The 24,827-nt window shown below is 41.0% G+C and overlaps 1 protein-coding gene across 1 annotated transcript; it reads right to left on the bottom strand.

Moving 5' to 3' along the window:
* Window positions 1–2,460: 2,460 nt before the first annotated feature.
* On the bottom strand, window positions 2,461–24,827 carry DHX29 (DExH-box helicase 29). The gene is made up of 28 exons (XM_053448044.1): window positions 24,622–24,827; window positions 22,907–23,113; window positions 22,703–22,770; window positions 21,851–21,964; window positions 21,251–21,380; window positions 20,668–20,804; window positions 20,092–20,214; window positions 19,313–19,439; window positions 16,387–16,548; window positions 15,513–15,678; window positions 15,279–15,402; window positions 13,769–14,371; window positions 12,993–13,136; window positions 12,660–12,836; window positions 12,003–12,143; window positions 11,194–11,338; window positions 10,960–11,080; window positions 10,472–10,556; window positions 9,417–9,505; window positions 8,698–8,826; window positions 6,601–6,676; window positions 6,083–6,307; window positions 5,539–5,675; window positions 4,810–4,900; window positions 4,141–4,449; window positions 3,873–4,004; window positions 3,032–3,128; window positions 2,461–2,719 (listed from the first exon to the last, which is right to left on the bottom strand). Exons 2-28 carry the CDS (start codon window positions 23,070–23,072, stop codon window positions 2,670–2,672), a joined length of 4,068 nt encoding a protein of 1,355 aa, XP_053304019.1. The 5' UTR covers window positions 23,073–23,113; window positions 24,622–24,827; the 3' UTR covers window positions 2,461–2,669.

The following is a 24,827-nucleotide window of genomic DNA, read 5'->3' as shown; positions in this document are numbered from 1 at the left end:
CAGGAGGATCCAGATCCCCTGCAGCTGCGGGGGATCTGGATCTTAGTCGTCTCATAGTCAGACTTTGAGGTCTAGTTATAAGACGGCCCCGATTTGGCGTTTTTCTGCTTTTTTGGGCTTTGTGGCAGTTTTTCAAAATCGCAGCATGTTGACACTCTGGCGTTTTTTGCAAGGTAATCTTGGCGTTTTTCTCCAATAGAAGTCAATGGGAGAGAAAAAACGCCATGAGGCTAGGTTTCCATTTGTTTTTTTTTTTTGCTAAAATCGCCCATAAAAACGCCAATAGCGCCACCTGGCGTTTTTTTAGTGGAAAAACGCAGCAGCCAGATGTTAGCTGTTCTTCAATAGGAAATCGCAAAATGCCATTTCCACTTGGCGTTTTTCTGTCTGGCGTTTTTTCAGTCCTCTTTGGCGTTTTTCTGCTTTTTTGGGCTCTGTGGCAGTTTTTCAAAATCGCAGCATGTTGACACTCTGGCGTTTTTTGCAAGGAAATCTTGGCGTTTTTCTCCAATAGAAGTCTATGGGAGAGAAAAAACGCCATGAAAAAGCCATGTGGGTTTATTGCCTTGGCGTTTTTTATGGCGTTTTTTCCACAGTTACAATGCAGAGGATGGACCCAGTATCTGTGTGTCCTACGAGAAATAGGCTGAAAACAAACAGTTTCACACAAAACAAAGTCCTGGACTGGTTCATATTGAATTTTACACCATTTGGAAAAAACATGCCATTACAAACAAACATACGCGACTGGATCCTGCGTGCCAAAAGCAACAGCAAACAATTTGCACCATCATTTGGGGCCAATCTTCCCAGAGGAGCAGACATTCGAAATAAAGCATGCCTTACAAACCACAGAAAAGAGACAACAGGGTCTACCAAGTAAATGACATCAGGAGAGGGCAGATACTTGCCATTTATCCTAATCCCTTTTAGCTGGGTGAAACTTCTAACTTGTAAAGGCTGGAAAAACTGCCTAAGGTCAAAAAAAGCAATTTCCACAGAAAGGCTAAAACGCCAGAAAAAACGCCAGAAAAAACGCCAAAACGCAGGTAAATGCAGTGGCAGTTTTCTTGGCGTTTTTCATCAAGAAAAAAACGCAGGACAAAAACCCAAGTGGAAGCCTAGCCTTAAGAAGTTTTTTGAGACATATAATGAATTATCGTTACTGTAAAGCACTTGCATCAAGAGCAAATTAAACCAGATTATATAATCCCTGTCACCTGCATGAGGGAAGATGACGTGTAAACTGGTAACATACACATGCTAGTTAATATGTAACATTAAAAAAAAAAAGGATTTAACAGCGGATGAGAATAAATTGGCTCATTTTTTCTGTTGTAAAAGCTTCTAATTTAGACTTTCGTCTATCCATGATATACAATAAAAACTGGAGATCTCCTTTTGGTCATCAGCTATGCCTTTCTTCAAGAACCCCGAGTTTTTACGATTAATAAAAGGCATCTGGTGTAAGAAGCGAGATTCATCATCGCCTGACTAACATCAACTAGAATATGATATGGAATAGAGATATGGAATGGGTTACTGCTCAGGAGGATGCAGAAACAGAAGGATATATTTATTATTATTTTTATTATCTTATTATTATACTTTCATGTACGCAGCACCAACAGATTATGCAGCACTTTTTATGAGGCGCATGACAAAACTAGAACTGACTGGCTAAGACACACCAATACATTATATATAGAGCGCCCTGATCGCAAGATGACGATCTGGAATAAATATGGCTGTATTTGAGGGTCCGCAGCAGCTTAGCAATCATCAGACCCACATTAATAAATTACTGTTGTAAATAAATCTCCCCAAACCAAGTTATTAATTTACATTCCTGTAGTTATTGAGAGTCAGTGATTGATCACTTAGTACATAGCACCCTCTACTGGACAACGCTGAAATAGCACGGTGAGGTCAAAGCACAGTGTTTGGCAGAAAGAAATGTTAAAAAGATTCCTTTTTGATCGTTTCACAACCTATGGCCTGGTGGCAAATGGCAATTATGGTGCCTCTTAGTAGCAAAATTCATCCTTCAAAAATGTATACATAAACTGTTTATGTGGGGGGTTTCTGCAACACAAATTAGCTCCGTTTGCCAGGGATTGGTTACCAACTGCTTTCACGGTTGTCTTCTCTCCAAAGATATACACTTTTGTTTGGGTATTTAACAACCCACCAGCTCAAAACAGCCCCAAATGAAACAGTCGTCACTAAAGAAATCCCCCCCCCCCTGAAACTTCCAAAAAACATTTAAAAAAAAAAAAAAACAACAAAAACATATGCGTATTGTATTTTTTTTTTTTTTTTAAGTTCAGAACATTTTCAACCAGGGTCAGATGTCTTTGGCTGTGAAATTCAGCCAGTAGCCGTTAGAGATCATAATGCTTCATAAAATACTCTGTTCACATAACGCATATATTTTTAGACAATAACAACGAGGCAAACTGGGATGGCCCTGTGTATTTATTGAATATTCAACAATCCTTTTTATAGTTTCAGATAAAAAAAAGTGGGACAATCTCTTCAATGCTGCAACAGCGACAAGGTGAAACCCCACCAAGCGTGCGCAGAGCAGAGCCGGACCCCCACGGTATCTAAATGCTTGTAGAACAATCCTTGTAGAACAATCCTTTGGATTTGGAGCCCTATGTTCCTTACGGTTCATTTTTTATTAGTTCTTTAATGATGTTTAAAATCTCATCATCTGTGAAAAAATAAAAAAAATACCAAAATTATACTGGGAATGGAGATCAAAACAGACATGCCGGGGGGTGGGGGTGGGGGCTGCTCATTTCCACTAGTTTGGTGTATTTATTGGGGTGTGTTGGTTAGCGGGTTGTATAATGTTTATGCATCAGTGATATATTCTGGCCCATTTTCTTGGCTAATCAGGCCCCCCAGCATCACACTGCTCAATGGGCCGGTTACAGTGGAGATATTTGTTTTCTCTTTTTTTAAGTTTTCAAACAAATCTCATAATTTACACAATAAAATCTGAATTTCTACTGCAAATTACCTTCAAGTGACATTTTGGGATTTTGAAGCTTCTTCTTTAAAACGGAATCAATTAAGACTCGTAACTCTTTAAAAATCACTGCGATCTTTACAGGAGCCTGAAAACACAGCAAGTGCGTATAATAAATATTCCACATTATTCACGTTTCCTAACAAATCAATAGTGAAAGGGGGCTGGTGGCATCCGTCATAAAACCCGACTATTGCTCTTTATCTTTCAATGTTCTAATTTGAAACCAGTCAATTATCCACCAAAGGCCCAGTAAAGACATTTCATGGAGAGTTTTTCTTCCATTGCCCATGGATTCTCAGTGAAGACTGTACTGGAATCTTACAATCAGCCCAAGCAGACCCGGACTCTGCCTACAGACCACACGAGGCTCTTCACAGTTCTGCAGAAGTTAGTAGCACAGATATCTTAGGGAGAGGCATATAATCACACGTTACCAATGGCTTTTCCCCAGGCAGGTATAAAGAGAAAGAAACACTCAAGCATGGCAAGGAGAAACCAAAACATGTGTCTCAATTGATTCTACTCACCATGCACAGGTCAACTGCTAATGTCAACTAAAAAGGATTGATTAAGACAGTATCTAAGTATTTATGTGGATAACAAGGATAACCCCAGCCCTCAAGGGCCACAAAACAGGCCAAATTTTGTGGCTATTACAGCTTAGACACAGGCATCTCATTAAACAACTTGCTTTTAGGCAAGAATACACATAATCCCTGGCCTGATTCCAGATCTCAAGCATTGGAATTGATAACCCGGTGCTAAGCGATAGACAAGTTGATAAAGTTTCACCGGTCTCCCGTATCGTTTGATGACCATCACGCCTTACCTGGAAATGGACCCAGTCATCCACGGTTAACAGTCTCTCGCGATGCTGGACCTGTATGTCTCCCCCAAACAGAAGAATCGGAAAGGGAGAAACCAATGTAGTTTCCTTCAGGAAAATCTTAGAATACTTAACCTGTGGAATAAAAAAATAAACGGAAAATGCATTTTAAATGAAAAGAGCAAAGCTCTGACCGACTAATGGACAACACAGTTGACTACCCGCTAAGCGTCGGAGACCATAACAGGGGCTTCAGAACACTTGTTTGTACCTTCTCTTGGTAAAGAAGCCAGCCATATGTTTGCAGGTCTCGGTTCACGGAAGATGGATGGACTTGTGCTTTTCCTTGTGCCGTCTCCACCATACATGCAAACCTCTCAGTGATATCCACGGACTTCGTGAACAGGATCTTTCCTATATTGTCATAGAGCCCGGCCGTCAGAACAGCCTTAAGGAGGGAGGTTTCCTGAGCAGATAACGTCTTCTTGGCCCCAAGACAGTAATGCTCCTTTGGGGCTACAGATTTGGGGAGTTCAAACCCTGCTGCTCGTACCAGACGTATCAATTCTTGCTTTACATCCTTAAAAAAACAAAAACACCTGTCCTGAATAAATACTAACAATATTAAAATACAATAACACCAAAACCATAATAATACAATTATAATACAATGCCAAATTATTTAGCCTCATCTTAATTGGAGTCAGAGATGCAAATTATGATCGTCTCTCCATGAAGCAAACATGGGCCAATAATGTATTTTGGATTGCAAACATTGTATCTTAGCGGCTTTATCAGGTCGTATTATTGCTGGTATTGATGGGCTTTGCAATTAATGAAAATAACTCAGTAAGTATCAAGTAAGTAGCAGAACTGTACATTTCAGTTGATTTCTTGTGGGTTAGATCTAGTTGCCTGTAACTAGATCCTGCTAGATTACCTCTATCGTTAATAATGCTTTTCTGTTGAGAAAGTTCTTCCTACAGTAACTTATTTCCGAGTTGTACCCTTCTGTCCGCATCGTCTTCCATCTGGTGAGAAAAGGCAATTATTTAGCGCAGCCGCCACATATCCTGATCCACGAGGCTCCGCAAAAGTGCATTTCTGTAGGATATTCTTGCAGAGGCACAGTTTCAGCTTCCCATCCAAGTATAATGCACAAAAGTAACAGGGATGCCACATGGACTCCACTATGAATGGGATTAAAGTCAGCGTTAATCTCTGCCTTTCCAATTAGTTGGTTGGAGAGAAGCAGAGAAAGTGCTACAGTATAAAGCGATTTTCATTGAGAAGCATGTCATGATCCACTTCGGCTGATCACGCGGCGTGGCCAAGAAAGCAGATCTCCCTGATCTCAGTACGATTCCTGCTTCACAAGAAGCGGGTAGGAAGAGGAGGAAAATGAGACAAAGGGTTAATTTTATAACTTCAATGAAAAACTCCACACTCGCCAAACTTCATAAAGTAAAATGCATTAAAGTCTGGCGCAGAGTTGTCAGAAAGACCTTCCTCCCCTATCTTATGTTGTCCCCACTTTGCTGGAAGCTGGAATGTCCTCACAGCTTCAGACGGGGGAGCCAGGACAGGGGGGGGGTGAGTAATTATGAAGGATGTCAGAAAATATCTGAAGCATATATATTGGGTACGTTATGTACTGTTCATTTCTTACCCTACATATGCGCTGAAGATGGTCAGGTGATCCGAGTTTGCAATGGCCATGGAGGATTTGGCCGAATCTGCCTCATCCTTTCTACCAATTGGCGTAATGAACGGTGATTTTTCAGTCATCGTGGCAGCCAGAATTGCCTGTTCATAGAAATGGAATGATCCGTGTCACATCTTAGAATGATTTGTTACTGCTAATAGACACTTCATTAAAACATCAGAATAGTTATGACTCCGCATGAATGATTGGAGTCTCAAAATGCGGGCTCAAAATGCATTGTCTTCAATGGGTTTAGGGACTGCCCGTTGTCCTTAAGGGGTTAAAAACAATCATTCTGAAAATAAAACAATTTGTAATGCCTAAATAGATTTTAAATATGAAATATAAAAAGTGTCCCTTTAAGTATGGACAAGTAGACTGATTCGCCTTCTCTAGTCTTGCACATACTTGTCACACACCCTCCCCAATATCAGTGTTTAGTTTTGGGTGAATATGTAGAAGGCATGTTCTTGTACGATGTTCTGGACAGACAAGATTTCACACTTACTACTGGTTCAAGGCAGCCGAAAATAGCACCAAATATTAGCATTTTGCCAATCTTCACATTGACCGGCAAGGCAGCGAGATGTTGGCCAAGCGGTGTCAGTTTGGGTTGAGTTGGCTCACAAGCGCCGATCTTCCTCAGTACGTTCATAGCATTACTTATAACTTGGAGCTGGGGGGGGTCCAACGCCTTAGCCAAGAAGTCCTCGGGGGATCCAAGGTCACATTTCTAGAAAGAGAATCAGCAGAAATTTATCATCATCATTTCTGTATAAAACAGTCTGGCACACTTTGAGGACACAACAAATGTATCAAAATGTATAAAAAAAAAAAACCCACATGCCAGTTGGATAAATGTGTGAAAAAATATCTACATTTATGTCTCAAGTGTTTTAACTAAACCATGCTGTGCAGCGATAGCTTTTATATGTTATAGCAGAGTGGTGTGCTCTCTTTTTTGATTATTTAGGGGTGGAAGGTGTCATTTGCACTACACAGTATCGAGTGGATAGAATACATCACCATGATATGAAGACACAGTTCTTCCAGTGGAACTCTCAGGATTTCAGGGACAGAGTAATCCAAAAAACACTCAAATCTGTAAAGAAAATCCAAAAGAGACAGATATTTCAGATCAGTAAAACTGTTGGATTGAGAACTTTCACTGCATGCTTCTGTCTGTGATTAACTCGACATAAAGACTTGAAGAGCAGGAGCTTGTGGTCCGTAGAGCGGGAGGACCGTAGAGCGTGATATTTATTATCCACGTCGCACCTTAATATTACATCTAGGGCTGCAACTAACGATTATTTTAATAATCGATTAGTTGGCCGATTATTTTTTCGATTAATCGGATAAAAAAAATGAATGTAAATTTTTCATTTATTTAAAATAATTTACTAAACAAATGATGTTAAATACAAACAGCAGAATAAAAAAACTTTGATAATACATTTCTTGTCTTTATTTCCCAACCAGCCCCCCAATATATGCACATTTGAGCCCAGGCTTGCTACGCTGCCTCCCAGACATGCCATGCTGCCCCCCCACATATGCCACGCTGCCTACCACAGCACTCCACGCTGCCTCCCACATATACCACACCACGCTGCCTCCCACATCTGCCACTCCACGCTGCCTCCCACATCTGCCACTCCACGCTGCCTCCCACATCTGCCACTCCACGCTGCCTCCCACATCTGCCACGCCACGCTGCCTCCCACATCTGCCACTCCACTCTACCCCCCACATGCCACTGTGCCTGATACGCCTTATACCCCCTGAAACACCACTCCATCCTCCCCAGACATGCCACCCTGCCCTCCCCACATATGCCACGCCATGCTGCCTCCCACATCTGCCACTCCACAATGCCTCCCACATATGCCACGCTGCCTCCCACATCTGCCACTCCACGCTGCCTCCCACATCTGCCACTGTGCCTGATACGCCTTATATCCCCTGATACCCCACTCCATCCTCCCCAGACATGCCACCCTGCCTCCCAGACATGCCACTTCTCTACCCCCAGATATGCCACTCTACCCCCAGATATGCCTTATACACCCTGATACACCACTCCGTCCTCCCCAGACATGCCACACTGCCCTCCCCACATATGCCTTATATACTGTATATGCCTTATACCCCCAGATATGTCACTTCACTGCCCCCAGGATTTAGATTCCCCTAAATTAACCCTAAACTCCCCATTAACCATAACTGCCCCTAAATTAATCATTAACACCCCCTTAACCACAGCATCCCCTAAATTAACCCTAAAGACCCCATCAACCACAGCATCCCCTAAATTAACCCTAAACACACCATTAACCACAACTGCCTCAAATTAACCCCAAACACCCCATTAACCACAGCTGCTCCTAAATTAACCCTAAACACCCTATTAACATAACTGCCCCTAAATTAACCCTAAACACCCAATTAACCATAACTGCCCCTAAATTAACCCTAAACACCCCACTAACCATAACTGCCCCTAAATTAACCCCCACCTCCCCTAACTTTCAGTAGCCCATATATATATATATATATATATATATATATATATATATATATATATATATATATATATATATATATATATTACATACATATATACATATATACACACACACACATATATATACATATATACACACACACATATATATATAAATGTACATATACTTACAGTTAGATGAGTGTCACAGCCATGTGGTTCTGGCCTGGAGAAGGAAGGGGGCGGGGCCAGTTGTCACAGTGATTACAGGGAGGGGGAGTAAGTAGGAGCTGCTGCTGTGAGACGGTGAGTCAGACTAAACGGATTATATAATGAGGGGGATTTTTCAGAGCGTTTGCTCTGAAAAAACCCTCATTTTATAATCGATAATAATCGATTCAACTAATCGATAATGAAATTCGTTGCCAACGAATTTCATTATCGATTATTATCGATTTTATCGATTAGTTGTTGCAGCCCTAATTACATCCTTTAGTAAATCCTTCTGGACGTCCTACTTTCATATTAAACCTCTGAGAATATGTCTTTAACATATGACACACTCCTCAAATGACGTCCCCTTAACCACAGCGAAGCATTAGAGACCCAGGCATTACCTTTCCCTTGTGTAGAGTCGGAAGCAGAACCCATCTCTGACTCGGCCCGCTCTTCCTTGGCGCTGCAGGGCACTTGCTTTGCTTATAAATGTCTCGACCAAGGAGCTCATCTGACTGCTCTCATGATACCTACACGAGACGAGACGCGGAGTCATGAAATGCTACAAAACGGTCGTAACATGGGGGCGATTGGAGCATTAACGTGATCACTTTTATCATAGGGTTATCCTGCAAGGCATCTGAAGGGCCATTACAGACCTTACAGCGGGAACACTGACAGTGTGCGTGGAACTCGCATTGAAATTAACGGGGACTCAACTTGTGACAACCCGATAACCAGGGTGCTACCCCAGAATCTTAAAGTAATGTGATCCCAGGAGATGAGATAATACACAGACAGACCGAGCATACGGTAAATATTACTCCACATGAACCGGTATCTCCAGGGTCCTCCCAGATGGTTTTGTCCATATCATGTATTCAGTTAATATAATTCCTCATCCTAATAAATGTCAGGCAGCAGGAGAGGAGTTTTTTTACCTTCTAGGTCAAGAAAAGGTGGATAGAGAAAGGCTAACATCTGTCTACTATGATGTATAAAAGGTCTTCCATTTGAATGTATAAGTAGTTTAGCCACGTACCGGTAACCTGGATTAACGTAATAACTTGTTTGATGACCCTTATATTCAACGTGTTATTAAAGGATGGTCCATAGTCACCTGTTTTCCTTTGTTCTTCCGGCGTCGATGACAAATACCACGTCTGGGATGGTAATACCAGTTTCAGCAATATTTGTTGCCAATACAATCTAAAAATGCAGAGAAGTGATTTATGGAACAAACATAAGTTTCACCAGCAAAATCTCCGTCAAAGAATTCACTCTTACGGTATACGATATTTGGCCAAACCATTTACTCAGCTAAATATAGATCACCGACTATATTATATACCGGAATTGATTTCTGTACTAGCATCTATTGGCTTTAGAACTACATCTTATTATACATTCAGCTGAACACAACTTCTCCACTAGTTGTTCTGTTTCAATTTGACAATCCCTTTTCATCTTCAAATATTATTAACCCCTTCAAGACCGGGACGTACCTGGTACTTCCTGGTCACGTGTCATCAGCAGACCGGGACATTCCAGGTACGCCACTGAGGGTGCGCGATCCAGCGTCGCTCTGAACGCTGGGATCGTGAGGGGATGGCTGCTACTGACCCCAGCGACCCGTGGCAGCCAATCCCCCTCAGTTCCATGCACGCGATCGCTTCTGAAGCAAATCACGTGTACAGAACTAGGAAATTTAAATGGGTACGCGTACCCAAATGCCGGTCTTGAAGGGGTTAATATATATTGGCACAATACTGGTTTAAATCAAACCTTTGCTATATCTGCTAATATGAAAATCAAGGTGTTATTATCAATAAAAGTGATCGGGTATGAACAAAAAAAAAAGGGTCTTGGTATTAAATGCTGTTTACCATACAGAACAATTAATTATGTTACTATCAATGAAGTTTTGTTAAGCCTCGACACCACACACCTCACGGCAAAGAGCTCAATGAGTTGGTGGTCCAGCTTAACTATGCTTCGGTATCTTTAAAATATCAGCCAAATTATACTAAATTAGGGGAGTATTGAAAAAAAAAAATCATACAATAAATTACACTGAGAAGTCTGGTATATGGATCTAAAATGATTATACAATGATTGAGGGTCTGATTAAAGACAGGCATGGCGGTCTATCGTAATAATCAGTCTCCTGGCTACCTTCCGGGTTCCCCGTGGAGGTAATATGAAAGCTTCCGCCTGATCCTGGCTGGAAAGGATTGAGTGAAGCGCTATTAGTTTATACCTAAAATGAGGACAAAAAGAAATATCCAGGTGTGAATTAAGCAGAATTAGCAGCTTGTCCTTAAAATGTGGGCAGATATAAGCACCCCGTTATCACAACGCTACACGGGGAAATCCAGCACGCAATATTTATGGATTTCTTGCCCAGGTCGGTGTTTTCTTCCAGTTATATAAATAAAGGAATGGTACTATTGCTATCAAATGAAAGAGAATTAATTGGACTTAATATGACCGAGAAGCTGACAAATCATATAAACACGTGTGTCCTGTGGATTCCCAACATGTGATGTACTGCATTCCACCATCTACACTGACTCTTTCTTGCCAGCTGTACAGAACGGAGCAGTTTGGGGTTAAAATGTAATCTCATTGAGCCCCAGAATGGGGATTTTCAGGGTAATTACCTCCTCCTGTCATTGAACCTTTTATCACCAGACAACAGGTCATACAGCTGCTGTATGTCGGCCAGGCCAGGCAAGAAGATCAGAACAGCTCCTTCGATGTTTCTGTATTGGGGGCCTTTATCTGAATGTCAGGAAAATGCACAGAGAGTAAAATGATGGCTTTTTTTTTTTATAAAACAAAATAAGTACAATTTATGCAATCGTGAACGTGTCTTTACAGAACACCCGACGTACCCAAGAAAACCAGAAGTTCTAGGATCAGGTCCAGGTTAATTTTGTTTGGGTTCATGTAGAGAACGGCATGACGCGTCCGAGAGCTGAACCTCTGGTAATACGGGCTCAGATCCGACCCAGCAGCCGACTGACCTGGGAGGAACTCCTGGAAAAGAATTCAAATTAAACGCTAAACAGAAACCTCATTAAAAGTTTATTTGACAGAAATAGACCTGCCGTATCCGAGCAAAAGCATGGATTCAGATGGCAATAAAGGGTTAGCTGCCACAACATTACGTATTGGGGTGCGTAATGTTGTTATTTAGGATAAACCTCAAACCGGGTCCCCCAAATCGCTTACTCTTTTACAGCAGAATTTGGGAGTTAAAAATACCATTGATTTTCCAACAAAACTGGAAGGAGCAGAACTAAAGAGAGATTCTGGGAATACCGACACACATTCCGCAGGAGTATTAAGAAACCGATCATTTATGGGCTTCATAGCTCTACAAAGACACAGTCATGTGAACAAAGGTCCGCTTAATGTCCTAAAATGACCCTACATACTGCAAGAAGGGCCAAGTTGCCCCCCATAATGCATAGATGACTTAGAAATCCCACATGATGTATCCTGCAGTCCCATCTCTGACGTTCTTGCTGTACCAGATCTTCGTTACCTAACATACAGTGTATGAGCTCATTAGAAAAGATCTGCATTTAGTGAATACACCCCAATAAACCTCCGCGGTTCACCAATAAGAACAGTCGTTCTGTTACTTCTACCTCCTAACTTCTGCAGAGAATACAAAGAGCATGCGGAGAAGGCGCACCTGGTATTTTTTCGTAGCCCCCCCTTTGCTGGTAATGCTGAGCGTGATCTCTTCATCGTCCTCCAGGAATTTCTGACAGTATTCAGAGTCTTGTTCCAGAATGAAACCGGTTTCTTCAACTATTTCTTCTAAGTGGAAAACCTGTGAATGTATACAGAAATCTCTTAATAAAGTGCAATAGAACACTCAGAAAACATACAGTTCGGTAATTATGTAAAAGTGGGAAATCGGGTACTTTGTACAACGCCTGATGTTACTCCAGAACTTCCACATAATCAAAAAACACAGAAATGCTTCTATTTGTCACGAAAAAAACATAAAATAAATCAAACAAAAAAAAAAAACTAATTCACTTTTTTGCTTGAAAAAAAATAGCATAAACTGCATTATTCTGTTGACCGAATCTTCATTTGATGAAATATATTTGGTGCTGTATGAATGTTTAAGACTTTTCGGATTCTACAAACTGTTCGTAACACAATATAATTCTACAATATGAAACACGGCCCTTCTTACAGTGAACAAGAGATGCCGTCTCCCCGTCTACATCGTAACTCTAATCAATCAAAAACTGCTTGTTTTAGGAATTACTTAAGAAAGAATTCACAGGAATATAAATTAGCGTCCGTCATCCCCCAATAGCCCTGCGATATACACCTCAACGGGATAAGTCCTTCCGGAAATTCTTATAACGGGACAGTGAGTGAAATATTTGGAGAATTTCTCAGAGTCCACTGTCGCGCTCATCAGCACCAGGTGCAGATCGGAGCGCTTCCGCAGGATCTCGCGCAGGATGATGAGAAGGAAATCCGATTGGACGGTTCTTTCGTGGACCTGTATTAAAACAAACCGAACCGATCACCAGTAATAAACTCATGGCTTGCCCTTATTGGCTTCTCTTACATACACTCGGCAGTGTCTTTGGGTACATTAACCTCTTAAGAGCCAGTAAGGTTGAGCAAACCGTTCTAGATCCCCCGGCCGACTCACCTCATCCACAATGATGTGCGTTATGTTTCGCAAAAGGCTGTCCTCCTGTAGCTTCCGCAGTAGGATCCCCGTGGTGCAGTACAAGAGCCGGGTGAACTCTCCCGTTCTCGACTCCATCCGGATCTGATAGCCGCACAGAGAGTTCTGGAAACAAGTCAGGTTACAGAAAACATTATTAAGCATATGAATTAATCTGTATGCAGATAATCCTCTCTATTCTCCCGAACTGTAAAAGCTATCCTGAACAGGAGGCACCGTGCTAGACTTGTAGTATATTCCCCAGTCCCGTGTTTGGTTTCAGGTCGTTCCGTTACAAGGAGCACAGCAGTAAATAAAGAAGAATCCCAAACACACAGAAGCTACATAGACAATCAGACATCATACAAGTTCAGGTGATATATTCCATCACATTGGGAGGCTTTATAACGTTACATGAGAGGGTAAGCAAGATAAGGAAAGGGGTAGATGTAAGATATGATGCATGGGGAGTGTGTTATGATAAGGAGGACGACGGGTTAGGAGAGCGGATGGATAAGGGGAGAATGGCGTTATATTCTAGGTCATTGGATCTCTCTCCAGCCTCTTACAAAGAACCCTTTCACTGTTGCACACACCATGATGTTAAAAGGGTTAATGAATGTTATAATGTATGCTGCGAGTCTCATTGCAGCTTAACATGAAGGAACAAATCCAGATACTTGGCACATTGAGTCTGAGCCGAGAAGCCACTGATCAGGTAACAGTTAAAATAGCGACTCGCTTCTAGGTGTCCTCACCCTTCCTCCTGGGCCAGAGTCGCAGCCGAGCTCCTCGCAGACCCGGGTGGCGAGACTCATGGCCGAGATCCTCCGTGGCTGGGTGCAAACAATGTTACATTTCCCAGAGCTCCATTGGTTCAGAAGCAAATCCTCCAGCAGGAATTGGGGGACCTGGGTACTTTTCCCACTGCCCGTTTCCCCCGCCACCACAATCACCCGGTGCCTGTTTAACGTTTCCAGGATCAGGTCACGGTGCGCAAACACGGGAAGCTGCTGCCTTTCGCTCAGGAGTCTCTGATACTTCCCTGATTCCCGGGATTTAAGGAATAGGCTTCTGATGGGCGCCAGATTCTCAGCCCCCAAACAATCTGCGGCCGTCTGGTTTACATCGTCCTCGGAAGCCAGGTTTTCCCAGGAGTCCTCTGGATCCTCTAACGCTTTGGTTTCCTTGGGGGGCTTTTGCTGCTGCTGTTGCAGTTTCAGCTTATTCAGCAGTTTGGAAATAAACTGGTCCCTTGGTTTGTTGCTCTCCATTTTGTTTTGCTCAACTTTGCTTTTTTCTTCATCGCTCCACTCCAACCAAACTTCTCTGTATGTGGGGGGCAGCAGCATGTGAACGGACTACGACAAAGCACAGAACGTGTTACTACACAACATTCGGACCACTGAACAGCCTTAGAAACGAGAGATAAAGGTGGTCAAACCAAGCAGCGCAGAGTCATAAACGATACAATAACGTCTTCTCAATAGTTGTAGTCCCAACAGTTCCACCTGGTCTTGGATGTGTGTTTACTTTAAACACCTCTAACGTCTTTCTGTATGTGTTTAAAGCTATTTTTGGTGCTAGAGCCCATAATTAAGCATTCTCCAACCATCATACGCACTGCAATACATACGATAGCCGAGTGACCCACGTTGCAAATGCATGAAGAGACCCTGCAGAAGCCCCCCATTCGCTCCTCCAATCCCAACTCATTGACTCTGCTGCATAGGAAACTGGAGTGTCCCTTAACCCATTAATGACAATGCACTGTGAGCTGGTAAATGTATGAGCTTTGTTGTGAAGGGTTAATGATTCCCCCCCAGCAGTATATTTCATTTAATGCTCCCTGTATCGAGACTGAATATTTTACAAAAGTAAAATTACATTTAGCAATAAAATGGCCCTGAATATAGCAGCCATTAAACTATCTACATGTCTATTACTACACAATTTGGTGCAGTTTACTGGAGGGTTTGCCCTGATACGTGTCCGTGTCGGTCCTTCATAACGAGCAGCGAAGTGAGGGAGTCGAAGCCACAACACTCCTGCAAACTCGCCCTTTAGTCAATAAACCCCAATGACGTTCTACAAAGCCCAGTACAAAATCTATATGATAACCGCATCAGCAGAGCAAATGATATTAGACTTCGCAATAACTGAGAAATTCACCAAAGGTTATACATATCACCCCGGAATAATTTGAGTTGATTGACGAAGGCTGCTTGGTAAATAACATAAATAGCAATCTATGTAATCTAATCTAACCTGTCCTTTGGTGAGTTGGTACAGCGCTTGAGTGGCAGCCAAATGTTGTGCCTGCATACTATCCTCTGTCACGATGGTGGGACACACGGACATGACATCATCACTTGATTTAATAATCTTAACCCTAAAACGATCAAGAAATAATAATTAGATGCAATCTAATTCCCAATAATTCACTTAATAATATGTCAGATTTATTTCCTATTTAAAGCTTTTATCCTCAGGAAGTTGTACCTGCTCCTCCAGTACTTGCCCACAGGTACCTTCTCGAAGGACGGGTTTGGGCTCTTGGGGTAGTGTTTACGGCACCAATCAATCAGAAACTGCTTTGGGGATTTCCCCGTCCAGCTGCGAGACGTGTAGTCAAAGTTCCGGATATCAAGAGGTGGCTTCTTTTTAGCTGAAGCATAAAAAAATATTATAGATATAAAATATTAAATTAGGTATAATGAAAATTTGGGGGAAATGTGGTAGAAAAGTGGACTTCCATATTGCTCTAAACGCCATGTAAGAGTCTAACAACTCTAACAATTAGAGGCTTTAAATGTGATAATTTTTTTACACTAATATAGGTACTTTAAGTATTAAAATGATCTCTTTTCTACTTTCTCTTTCTATAGTTTTACTCTTAATAACACCCCGAACAGCCTGTGGCACTCATGACCTGTAATGTCCTTCTTCATCTATCAGTCTACGACACGTAACGAGGGAGACGTGACTTCAAATGCTCTTTGTCCCCGAAGATCCCACGTACCCCATGTGTTCAGAAGTTACATTCGCTCAATTAGCAACGGATCTCGGAAAGATGAAGGGCTACGTCGACCTTGCCGGAATTGGAACCTACGACCCCGAGGTTTGAACAGTCAGGGTATTTACCAACTACACACTATCTCAGTGCTATGACTAAAAGGGGCAAGATGGAAGGGTAATTCAAAAACAAAAGTAAAAAAATAACGGTAACAATCAAACTAATAATGACCCATTAACTGGCCCTGGAATTCCAGAAGCTAAGACCTGATATGAGCCGCTTGGTGTTATTATGAGGTTTTGTATGAAGGAGACACAAAGTGATCACTTCTCCGTCTCCTCTGATATCCGTCCTCAGTACCTTTAGCTTCCGGAGCTGAAGCATCCCCAGAGGTCTCAAAAAGGTTGAAGTTTAAATGCTCATCGTCGGTACGAGGCGCAGGAGCCTTTTTACTTTCAGATGTCGCTTCTGTCATCTTCACTGCAGGATTAAACATTGGGTGCTCCTCCAAACTCTTCATTTCTGCGCAAGAAAATAATTGCACAATGAGAAATAATTTAGGAAACAAAGGGAAGCATATACTTAGAAACGGTCCAGAAACACAGTCGTTCTCTTAAAAGATGAAGTGAATTGTTCTTTAGTGCAGAGCTGGTCTCCAACACTATGAGAAGGCTGTGTCCATATCGCGCGCTGTTGGATCCTGTTTTATGGACAAAGACAGATACTATGGAGACCAACGCCGTAAGGGAAGCCCCAGGATAAAAAAACAAACAAACAAAAAAACATTTTCACCTAAAGCACGAAATACAATGCTGTATACAGTAACATATTATTGGTGTCATTGAATTCGGCTCCAATGAGCCTCCTTTCTCTGCAGACCCGAGGCTGCCATTGCTGTCCTGTGATATTCAGGATGACTCTCCCTGCGCCGATTCATTATGGCAACACCAATCAAATCCTGCTTGTACAATGAAACCCTTACCCATGAAACCCTTACCCCCATAGACTTTCACTAGTCAGTGTGTTGATTAAGACCGGGCCATTCTATTGCTTACCACAAGGCAGTATGGGAAGGGTCAGGTTGTTTGTTTACTAGATTCAGCCAAGATAACAGAGCTGGAACATACAAATGGCTAATATTCAACTGTCTGAAAACATTATTTTTTTTTTTTTTTTTTTTTTTTTTTTTTTATTATGCAAACGTACAAAATTACATGCATACATATAAATATTCATACAAAGCATAAAATATATAACTTAGTATATTATATTAGTAATATTTCCTTATTTTAGTTATGTAATATAATTGCTTAGAGCATTTTCTTTTTTTTTTTTTTTTTTACATATTTTGTTAATACACTAAGTTATCATCTATTAATATTTTTCATATCACATTTATTCCATTTCATAGCAGATATATAAAAATTGGTATCGTTTATAGTTATATTTTAAAATATATATTTTATTCTTCTCCAGAATGTGCAAATTTCATCCATGGGGACCAAATTTTTAAAAATTTCTTATATTTAAATATGCTTATATAATATCCCTCTTCCATTTTACATTGATATTGAATCTGACCAAATAACTCATCGCATGATAACTTTCCATAATTCTTCCAGTTTCTTGCTATAATTAACTTACAAGCCAAGATAAGTTGTATTATCAAATTTTTTTGTGCATTATTAAAGTTTGAGAGTCCCATATGAAAGATGAATATTTGAAATGTTATGTCAAGTTTACATCCTAATATATTATTAATAATGTGTGAGAGAGAATTAATAATCTCTCCTATCTCTTCACACTCCCACCACATATGGTAGATGTTTCCCTCTTCCTTATCACATCTCCAACATCTATTAGATATATCTTTATTGTATTTTTTTATTTGTACTGGTGTCCTATACCATCTGTGTATAATTTTGTACTGTAATTCCAGCATACTTAAGCAATGCGTGTATTTCCTAATCTGATTATATGATTTAAACCACTCCTCCGATTGGTAAATTGCTCCAGTATCTTTCTCCCATTTTTCTTTATTTGAAAGAGGTTCTTCTAACATAAGATTGTCTTTTAGTACTTTTATTTTATTAATTATTCTTGATTTATGATGTTTATTTAGAAATTCCTCCACTCTCTGGGATCTCGTAATTTCTATTGTTTGTAGAAAGTGTTTTATTCGAATATAGTTAAAGACGTCAGAGCTTGGTAGGTTCCATTTCTCTTTAAAGAAAGGCCAGGTTAATAAAGTATTTATATCATACATGTCAGATATATATTTTATATTAGATCTTCTCCAATTTCGTAGGTCTAAATTACTTATATAAATTGTTAATATCTCAATTGGAGTTGAGTAAAGGAGGCCCTTGTCAATTTTTATATACTTTCTCCACTTTTCTAAAGTTATTATTGAATCCTTAATCACAGCATTATCACAATTTACATATTTAGATCTTTCATAATTTAACCAAATAATATTAGAAGGTAGTATAGGATCTATTGCCTCCTTTTCAATTTCAAACCAGGCAGTATTGTCATTCTGTGGTTTATCCCATACCAAAATATGTGATAACATGCAAGTTTCATGAATCTCTTTTATATTTGGTAACGCTAGTCCTCCTGTTTGAAGACTTCTAGTTAGATTTTTAAAGGCAATTCTAGGTGTCTTATTTTGCCAGGCATATACTGAAATCAAGGTTTGAATTTGAGAAAGTAAGGAATACGGAACTCTCAGAGGTATTGCCCTTAATACATATAATATCTTAGGGATATAATAAGAATTTAATACGTTGATCCTACCTAGCCATGAAATTTCGAGACCTTTCCATTCGGAAAGTTTTTTTTTCATTTTATTTATGAGGATAGAATAATTTTCTCTAATCATTTCTTTTAAATTATATTTTATCTTTATACCAAGGTAGTCCAATGGAAAACATTATATTATGCACACAAAAAAACCTTTGAAAACGTTTTTTAATATGATGCTGGTAATAAAAAAGGTTGGAGTTCCCCTTTAAGAACAAGAAGAAGGTCCACAGGAAAAGGGGCTTTACTCACTTCATCTCTTATAAAGAGAAGAATTATGCTAATCTTAATATAAGGTTTGCTAATCATTTTAATTGGGGGAAAACTTTACTAATAATATTTTTTATTTTGTCATTATCAGCAGTAACAGGCGTCTATGGGTAAAAACGGTCTTAATAAAGGACTGGAAGATGTTGAGGTTTGTTTTCGGTCTACTATTTTTGGTTTAAGATTGTACTTCCGACCCCCAGTGGCTCCCCACCTTGTTGATAACTCTTTATCTTCTCCTGAGCCTCTCTCTGTCCCAGCTTGTTCTTCTCCTGTTTGGTGGTGGCCGCCACGGCTCTGACATCAAGCAACTTGGCCGTCAGTTCCAGGTACCTCTCATTCTACTCAAAAAGTATTTTATCACACAGGGACCATAGCATTAAACATATTTTATTCATCAACGAGAAGCAGCAAAACATTTGAGATAAAGACTGACCAACATTCCTCTGGGCAAACAAAAGCGTATCAGATCTCTGCCCTATGAGGTCTGAGTCCAGCGAATAAAGGGGAAACTTCTAAAGCTCTTAGCAAAACTAAACTTATTTATCAAAACTATCTGTAGCTCGGGCCTCTGCTTTTCAGTGTAATTGTTTTGGAGATATTTATGATAGCAAGATGATGTTTTAATTAACTATTAATTAATTCATAATTATAATTAACTATTTATAGTATTCAAATGACATAACTGAAGTTCTTATTGGTGTCACGTTCTTATTCGAGATACACCTTTCTAGTCTAAAAAAAATGTGATGTCTGAACACCGAAGACTAATTTCAAAATACAAACAAAGATATCAGTGCTCACTGAACATAATATTTATTTCATTCTAAAAACATAATAGCTTTTAACCCAAGCCTTGTATATCTACCACCTCCATCACCTTCAGGCAGCCATACCGCTGGTTTGAAAGCCAGGGTGCCAGAGGCTGTCTGGGTGACTCGCTGTCTCTGTTCACCGGCATCTAACTCCTGTCTTATAATTTGAGTTACTCACAGGATCAAATTTGTCTCCTTCAGCATCTTCCTCGGTCGCACCTTCCTCCTCTTCATCATCGCTCCCTTGCTCTGCATAGCGCAGAATCCACTCTTTCATGCTCAGCTCTGTCTTATTATTGTTCTTGCAAGGAAAAAAAAAAACAACAAAATGTACTCTTAAATGTAAGTTAAAATGAAAATAAGCATTACCAGATCAGGACCCCTTTAGATGCATACATAGGGGATGCATAGAGACAAAAGGGTCTCTCTAAGGGGTATAGGAGGCATGATGCTAACCCAATCTGAATGCCAAGGTTCTTATCTCCTGTCACATTCTACTCTATGAGTTGGAGAAGAATTCACTAAACCCGCTCACAAAATATCTATCTTGCACACAGGAGGAAAAAAAAAAAACTCACAACTAAATGTGAGTTGGAACTTGAGTCCCCCCTTTCCATAGTAAAGATCATTAAAATGCTGATCTCGTTCTAGGTTCTAACTTGTAATAAAGTTTATCCAGCCCTAACTTAGTAAACATTGTAAGTGCAATTAGTGGGATACTATAAATTATTAATAAACGTTATGATGAAGTCACCTTTACTGTAGGTTCTTCATCAGGTTTGCCATTGTTGGATATTTTGGATTCCGGCCTCTGAGGTGGAGGCTGATACTTTGCTCGGGTTCTCTTCTCTTCCTCCTCAAACTGCTGGCTGAACCCTTCTGGTAAAGCATCTGTTGGGAAAAGGTCTGGTTACCTGCCAGAAAAGTTGACATCCATAAAGCAGCACATTTTAAAAACACTTAGCGAAAGCCCAGAATATAATACAAAATAAGAGCTATGTAGAAAGAGTTAAAAACAAGTAATCACTACAAAAAATATGGATACATGAAAAGAGGTGAAATTTGTAAACCCTGTCTTATAAACATACCGTTGTGAAGAAATATGTTGGACGGACGTCTCTAAGAAAACATGACTTTTGCCAATATAGAAAAATGGAATTTGCAGAATGAGAAATACTCTGCATGGCAACCTAAGCCCTTTCAGCGGCACGCTAGCCATACTGGTCACAGCGCTCATGGCAGTTACCGGCCGTGCACCTCAAATAACTCATTTTTCATTGAAAAGGCCAATTAATGAAATCTATGATATATGAGCGATTAAGTGGCTGCGTCGTTACCATCGGGCAGGTTCAGGCAGAGCCAATCGAGCGCCGAATGCAGATCCCCTCCATACAGGACCGTGTTTGCCATCGCTTCTTCTATGTGCTCGGACTTAAAACTCAACTCCTGCAAAGCCAGGTACAGATCCTAGACGGGATCACAACACAGAGACGGAACAAGCGGTCACTTAATACGATCTTCATGGAGAAGTAACGCAGCAACATCGAAGGACGAAGTAAAATCCCACAGTAAATTCTGTCTAACCCGACGCCCGATGTTCATGTTTGGTCGCAGGGTGTGTTGGTGGCACGGCTGCCACGATATACTGGATTTCTCGCCCCCTGCTGTTTGTGTTTCTCTCCGTCTCTCCGTTATGTGTGTTAGGAAGCATTTGCAGTATAAAGTTAAATTAATTGACCAAAATAAACATAATTTTACATTTTCAAATTCTGTTCTTCATATATACAGCTCTCTCTTTATAAAGTATAAATCATTATATACACTTAATGGACATAAAAAAGCAAAAGATACATAAAAACGGCTTTTTATTCAGCTGTGATGACTTAAAATGTTTTATCTCACTTAAAAAAAAAAAAAGTGATATTCTAACACCAAACCTGTAACTTCTTGGAAGTCAGTCTCCCAGACACTGTTCCTTGGTCACAGTTTAGCCTCTTGTGCTCGTTAATGAGAGAAATGATTCTTTTCTCCAGTTTGTTCTCAATAACCACCTGTAAAGAGTATATGGAAGTGGATAAATACAAGGAGCCCACGGCATGGGTTACTGCAACATATTATTCTATCTAAAAGTGAGTAAATGGGGACGCATGCTCCGCGGGCAATATAGTCTTTATTGGGTATGGAGCCATGTAAGATATCGCTTTAATTCCTCCTGTAGCTGCGCTTTGGACACATTGGAATGAGATATTAGAACACTGCTTTCCCCGCATCTGATCACAACGGGCTATAAATCGAGGTCATGTCTGTAAGAAGCCTTTTCAATGTTAACATTTCATCTAAATTCTCAGTCTCTAGGACAGATCGCGAAGCCCTCCTGTGTCCTTCAGTCTTAGTAAACTTTCTAGACTAAGAGTCAAGCTTCTGTCTTCTGTCTATAAAATATGAAACCCATAAGAAGGATAGAAGTAAGAAGGGACCAGGCTAAGGGCATCCAGGAAAACAGCAAACCCCATTTCACCGACCATTATGTAAAAAAGTGGCTTTCAACGCTGGATCTCAAAAGTCCTCAATGATTCCGGTTTTCAGTAACTAGAGAGGTTTAATCATTATCTCTATAAAATGACATGTTCTAATTCAAAAGAAACGTCACCGCTTGTCTGGATTTCCTACAAACCCGAGTTGTTTAATTATCAGGAACCTAACCGAGGCATATGTAATAAATCCAGCAGCATGTAATCACTCCAACACTGTGACCAACACTGCAATCAACGACAAAGGGCAGCACAAACCTTCAACACGGACTTGTCATGATTTATCGAAGAGTCGGCTGAAGTACCAAAAGTATACGTTTTAGGCCCTAAAAAACATAAATGACAAAAAGGGTCACAAAATAAAGAAAACACAGAGAGATCGTCATCCACCACGAGCTCAGGATTGATGGGACAACAAACCCCAGGCTGACTGCGCAGAGCAGTGTTATTTACGATGAGTACCTTGCTTGCTCCGGGGTTCCCTGCCAGCCGCAGCCACGTTTGCAGGTTTTGCACCCTGCTTCTTTGCCGTGTCTTCCCCCGCAGCCTTGGACTTGTTGGCCGAAGCGATCACACCCTGGACAGCCGCAGCGTTGCTGGGGCGATTTTTCTTATTTTTTCCACCCATGTTTGTAGATCCTTAGCTTGCACTATTTATGCCTGTACTGCCTGAAATTAAATACACGCGTTACTGAACAAACATAGAACCCGAGGGCAGACGAGAGCCAGAGGGCAGGCGAGGACCCGAGGGCAGGCGAGGACCCGAGGGCAGGCGAGGACCCTTTGGACCATCTAGTCTGCCCATTTTTCCTGCTGCCAAAACCTTAATCAGATCTTGGTCTCGTCTTAGACATATGCCTGCCCCATGTATGTTTAAATTTCCTCACTGTATTAGCCTACCACTTCTCCTGAAAGACTGTTTCACGTACCTTCCACTCTCTCAGTAAAGTGAAACTCCCTTATATTCCATCTAAGCCTCTGACTCTCTAGTTTCGGATTATGACCTCTCGTTCTAACATTTCTCCTCCTATGAAATAAACGTCCCTCCTGTACTTTGTTAAATCCCTTTATGTATTTAAATGTTACCATCACATCTACCCCTCTCTTCACTCCTCCAAGCCGCACATATTGAGATCCCTTAGTCTTTCCTGATATTTAGTACATAAACCTATAACCCCAAAATAACGTACAGGATGAAAAAGGATGCTAGGTGTGCGGAGATAAATGCAATGGATGTAGGGGGTCCAAAACTTTACGTAGCACAAACGTCCATGTCTCTCGGAAAACTATTTGCTTCCAGAATGAGCTCTCTAAACTATTATCTATCCTACGATTCCACTCATTCCGTAATCATCCACGTTAGCCATAGCGAAACACACAAACATGCCACACCGCTGGGTCTTTGGGCATCGCACATCCCATTCAACGTATATAAATCCATACATTGTTTATCATCAGTGATAGATCTCATGCAAATGCTTATTCTCCGCAGTTCTGAAGAACATTCCAGGGCTTTTCCTTTAGAATTCCTTGTTTTTAACACTTCTATTGCCAAACATACAAACGTATAACTACTAATGTCACGTCGTAGTGATGCCCACAAATTATTCTACCCCACCAAAGCGCCATCTGGGACGCCGTAGCATTAATCCCCGAGGACTTTATCCAACATCATGTCGTTGCTATCAACGGTATACGGCAGCACCAACGCTCAGTGGGTATTATTAGTTATACTCCAAGCATGGCAGTACGTTAAGCAAACAGCCAAGTCGCGTTTGCCATAAGAGTGGTGTGTTGTTAAGGGGTTAACTCTGTAACCTGTAAAACACTACTATTAAAGGGCAGATTTAGGGGGCTGTTCCTCCCTGGAGATTAATGTACGAGCTCCCCGCTAAACTCAGTAAAAGCCATATATATATATATCATATACATCTCATGAAGCAGCCCGGCTTACTGTGCCAAGTTCCCCAGCAGTTATTTGCCCCGGTGTCCGATCCGAGGTATGGATCCAGGGTCCCCAAAGCTTTCGCTCGCATACATTCTGTGGAGGATGAAAGTTTTGCTTTTTCTGCACATATGGGCCATTTTAGGAGCCCCCCCACATGCCCTGCCAGGTCAGGTCTGGAAGCAGTCAGTCCCTTTATGCCCCTGTCCCTTACACACAGCTCGGCTCTCACCAGTCACAGATCGCTCCCCTGCTTCCCATCACACCGGCTCCATGCAGCTGACGTCACCAGCTACTCACAGCCCCGGCATAGATGACCTCACGAACACAACAGCCCTACAGCTACGGAGTTCTAGTCAAGAGAGTCATGACATACCCCCAGAGCAATGTCGCAAGTAAACCCCAGCCATTTTGTTGGAGCCAATTTCACAGCCGCTG

Source organism: Spea bombifrons, chromosome 1, assembly GCF_027358695.1.
Source record: "Spea bombifrons isolate aSpeBom1 chromosome 1, aSpeBom1.2.pri, whole genome shotgun sequence".
NCBI lineage: Eukaryota > Metazoa > Chordata > Amphibia > Anura > Pelobatidae > Spea > Spea bombifrons.
This window is presented reverse-complemented; position numbering and strand designations above follow the sequence as displayed.

Excerpts from the sequence above, each read along its gene's own strand:
- DHX29 (XM_053448044.1), bottom strand. The coding sequence starts at position 23,072 with ATGGGTGGAAAAAATAAGAAAAATCGCCCCAGCAACGCTGCGGCTGTC. Across the intron at positions 15,679-16,386 it reads TTCAGCTCCGGAAGCTAAAG|CTAAAAAGAAGCCACCTCTT; the intron begins GTACTGAGGACG and ends TTTATGCTTCAG. Across the intron at positions 6,308-6,600 it reads AACTGTGTCTTCATATCATG|AAATGTGACCTTGGATCCCC; the intron begins GTGATGTATTCT and ends TTCTCTTTCTAG.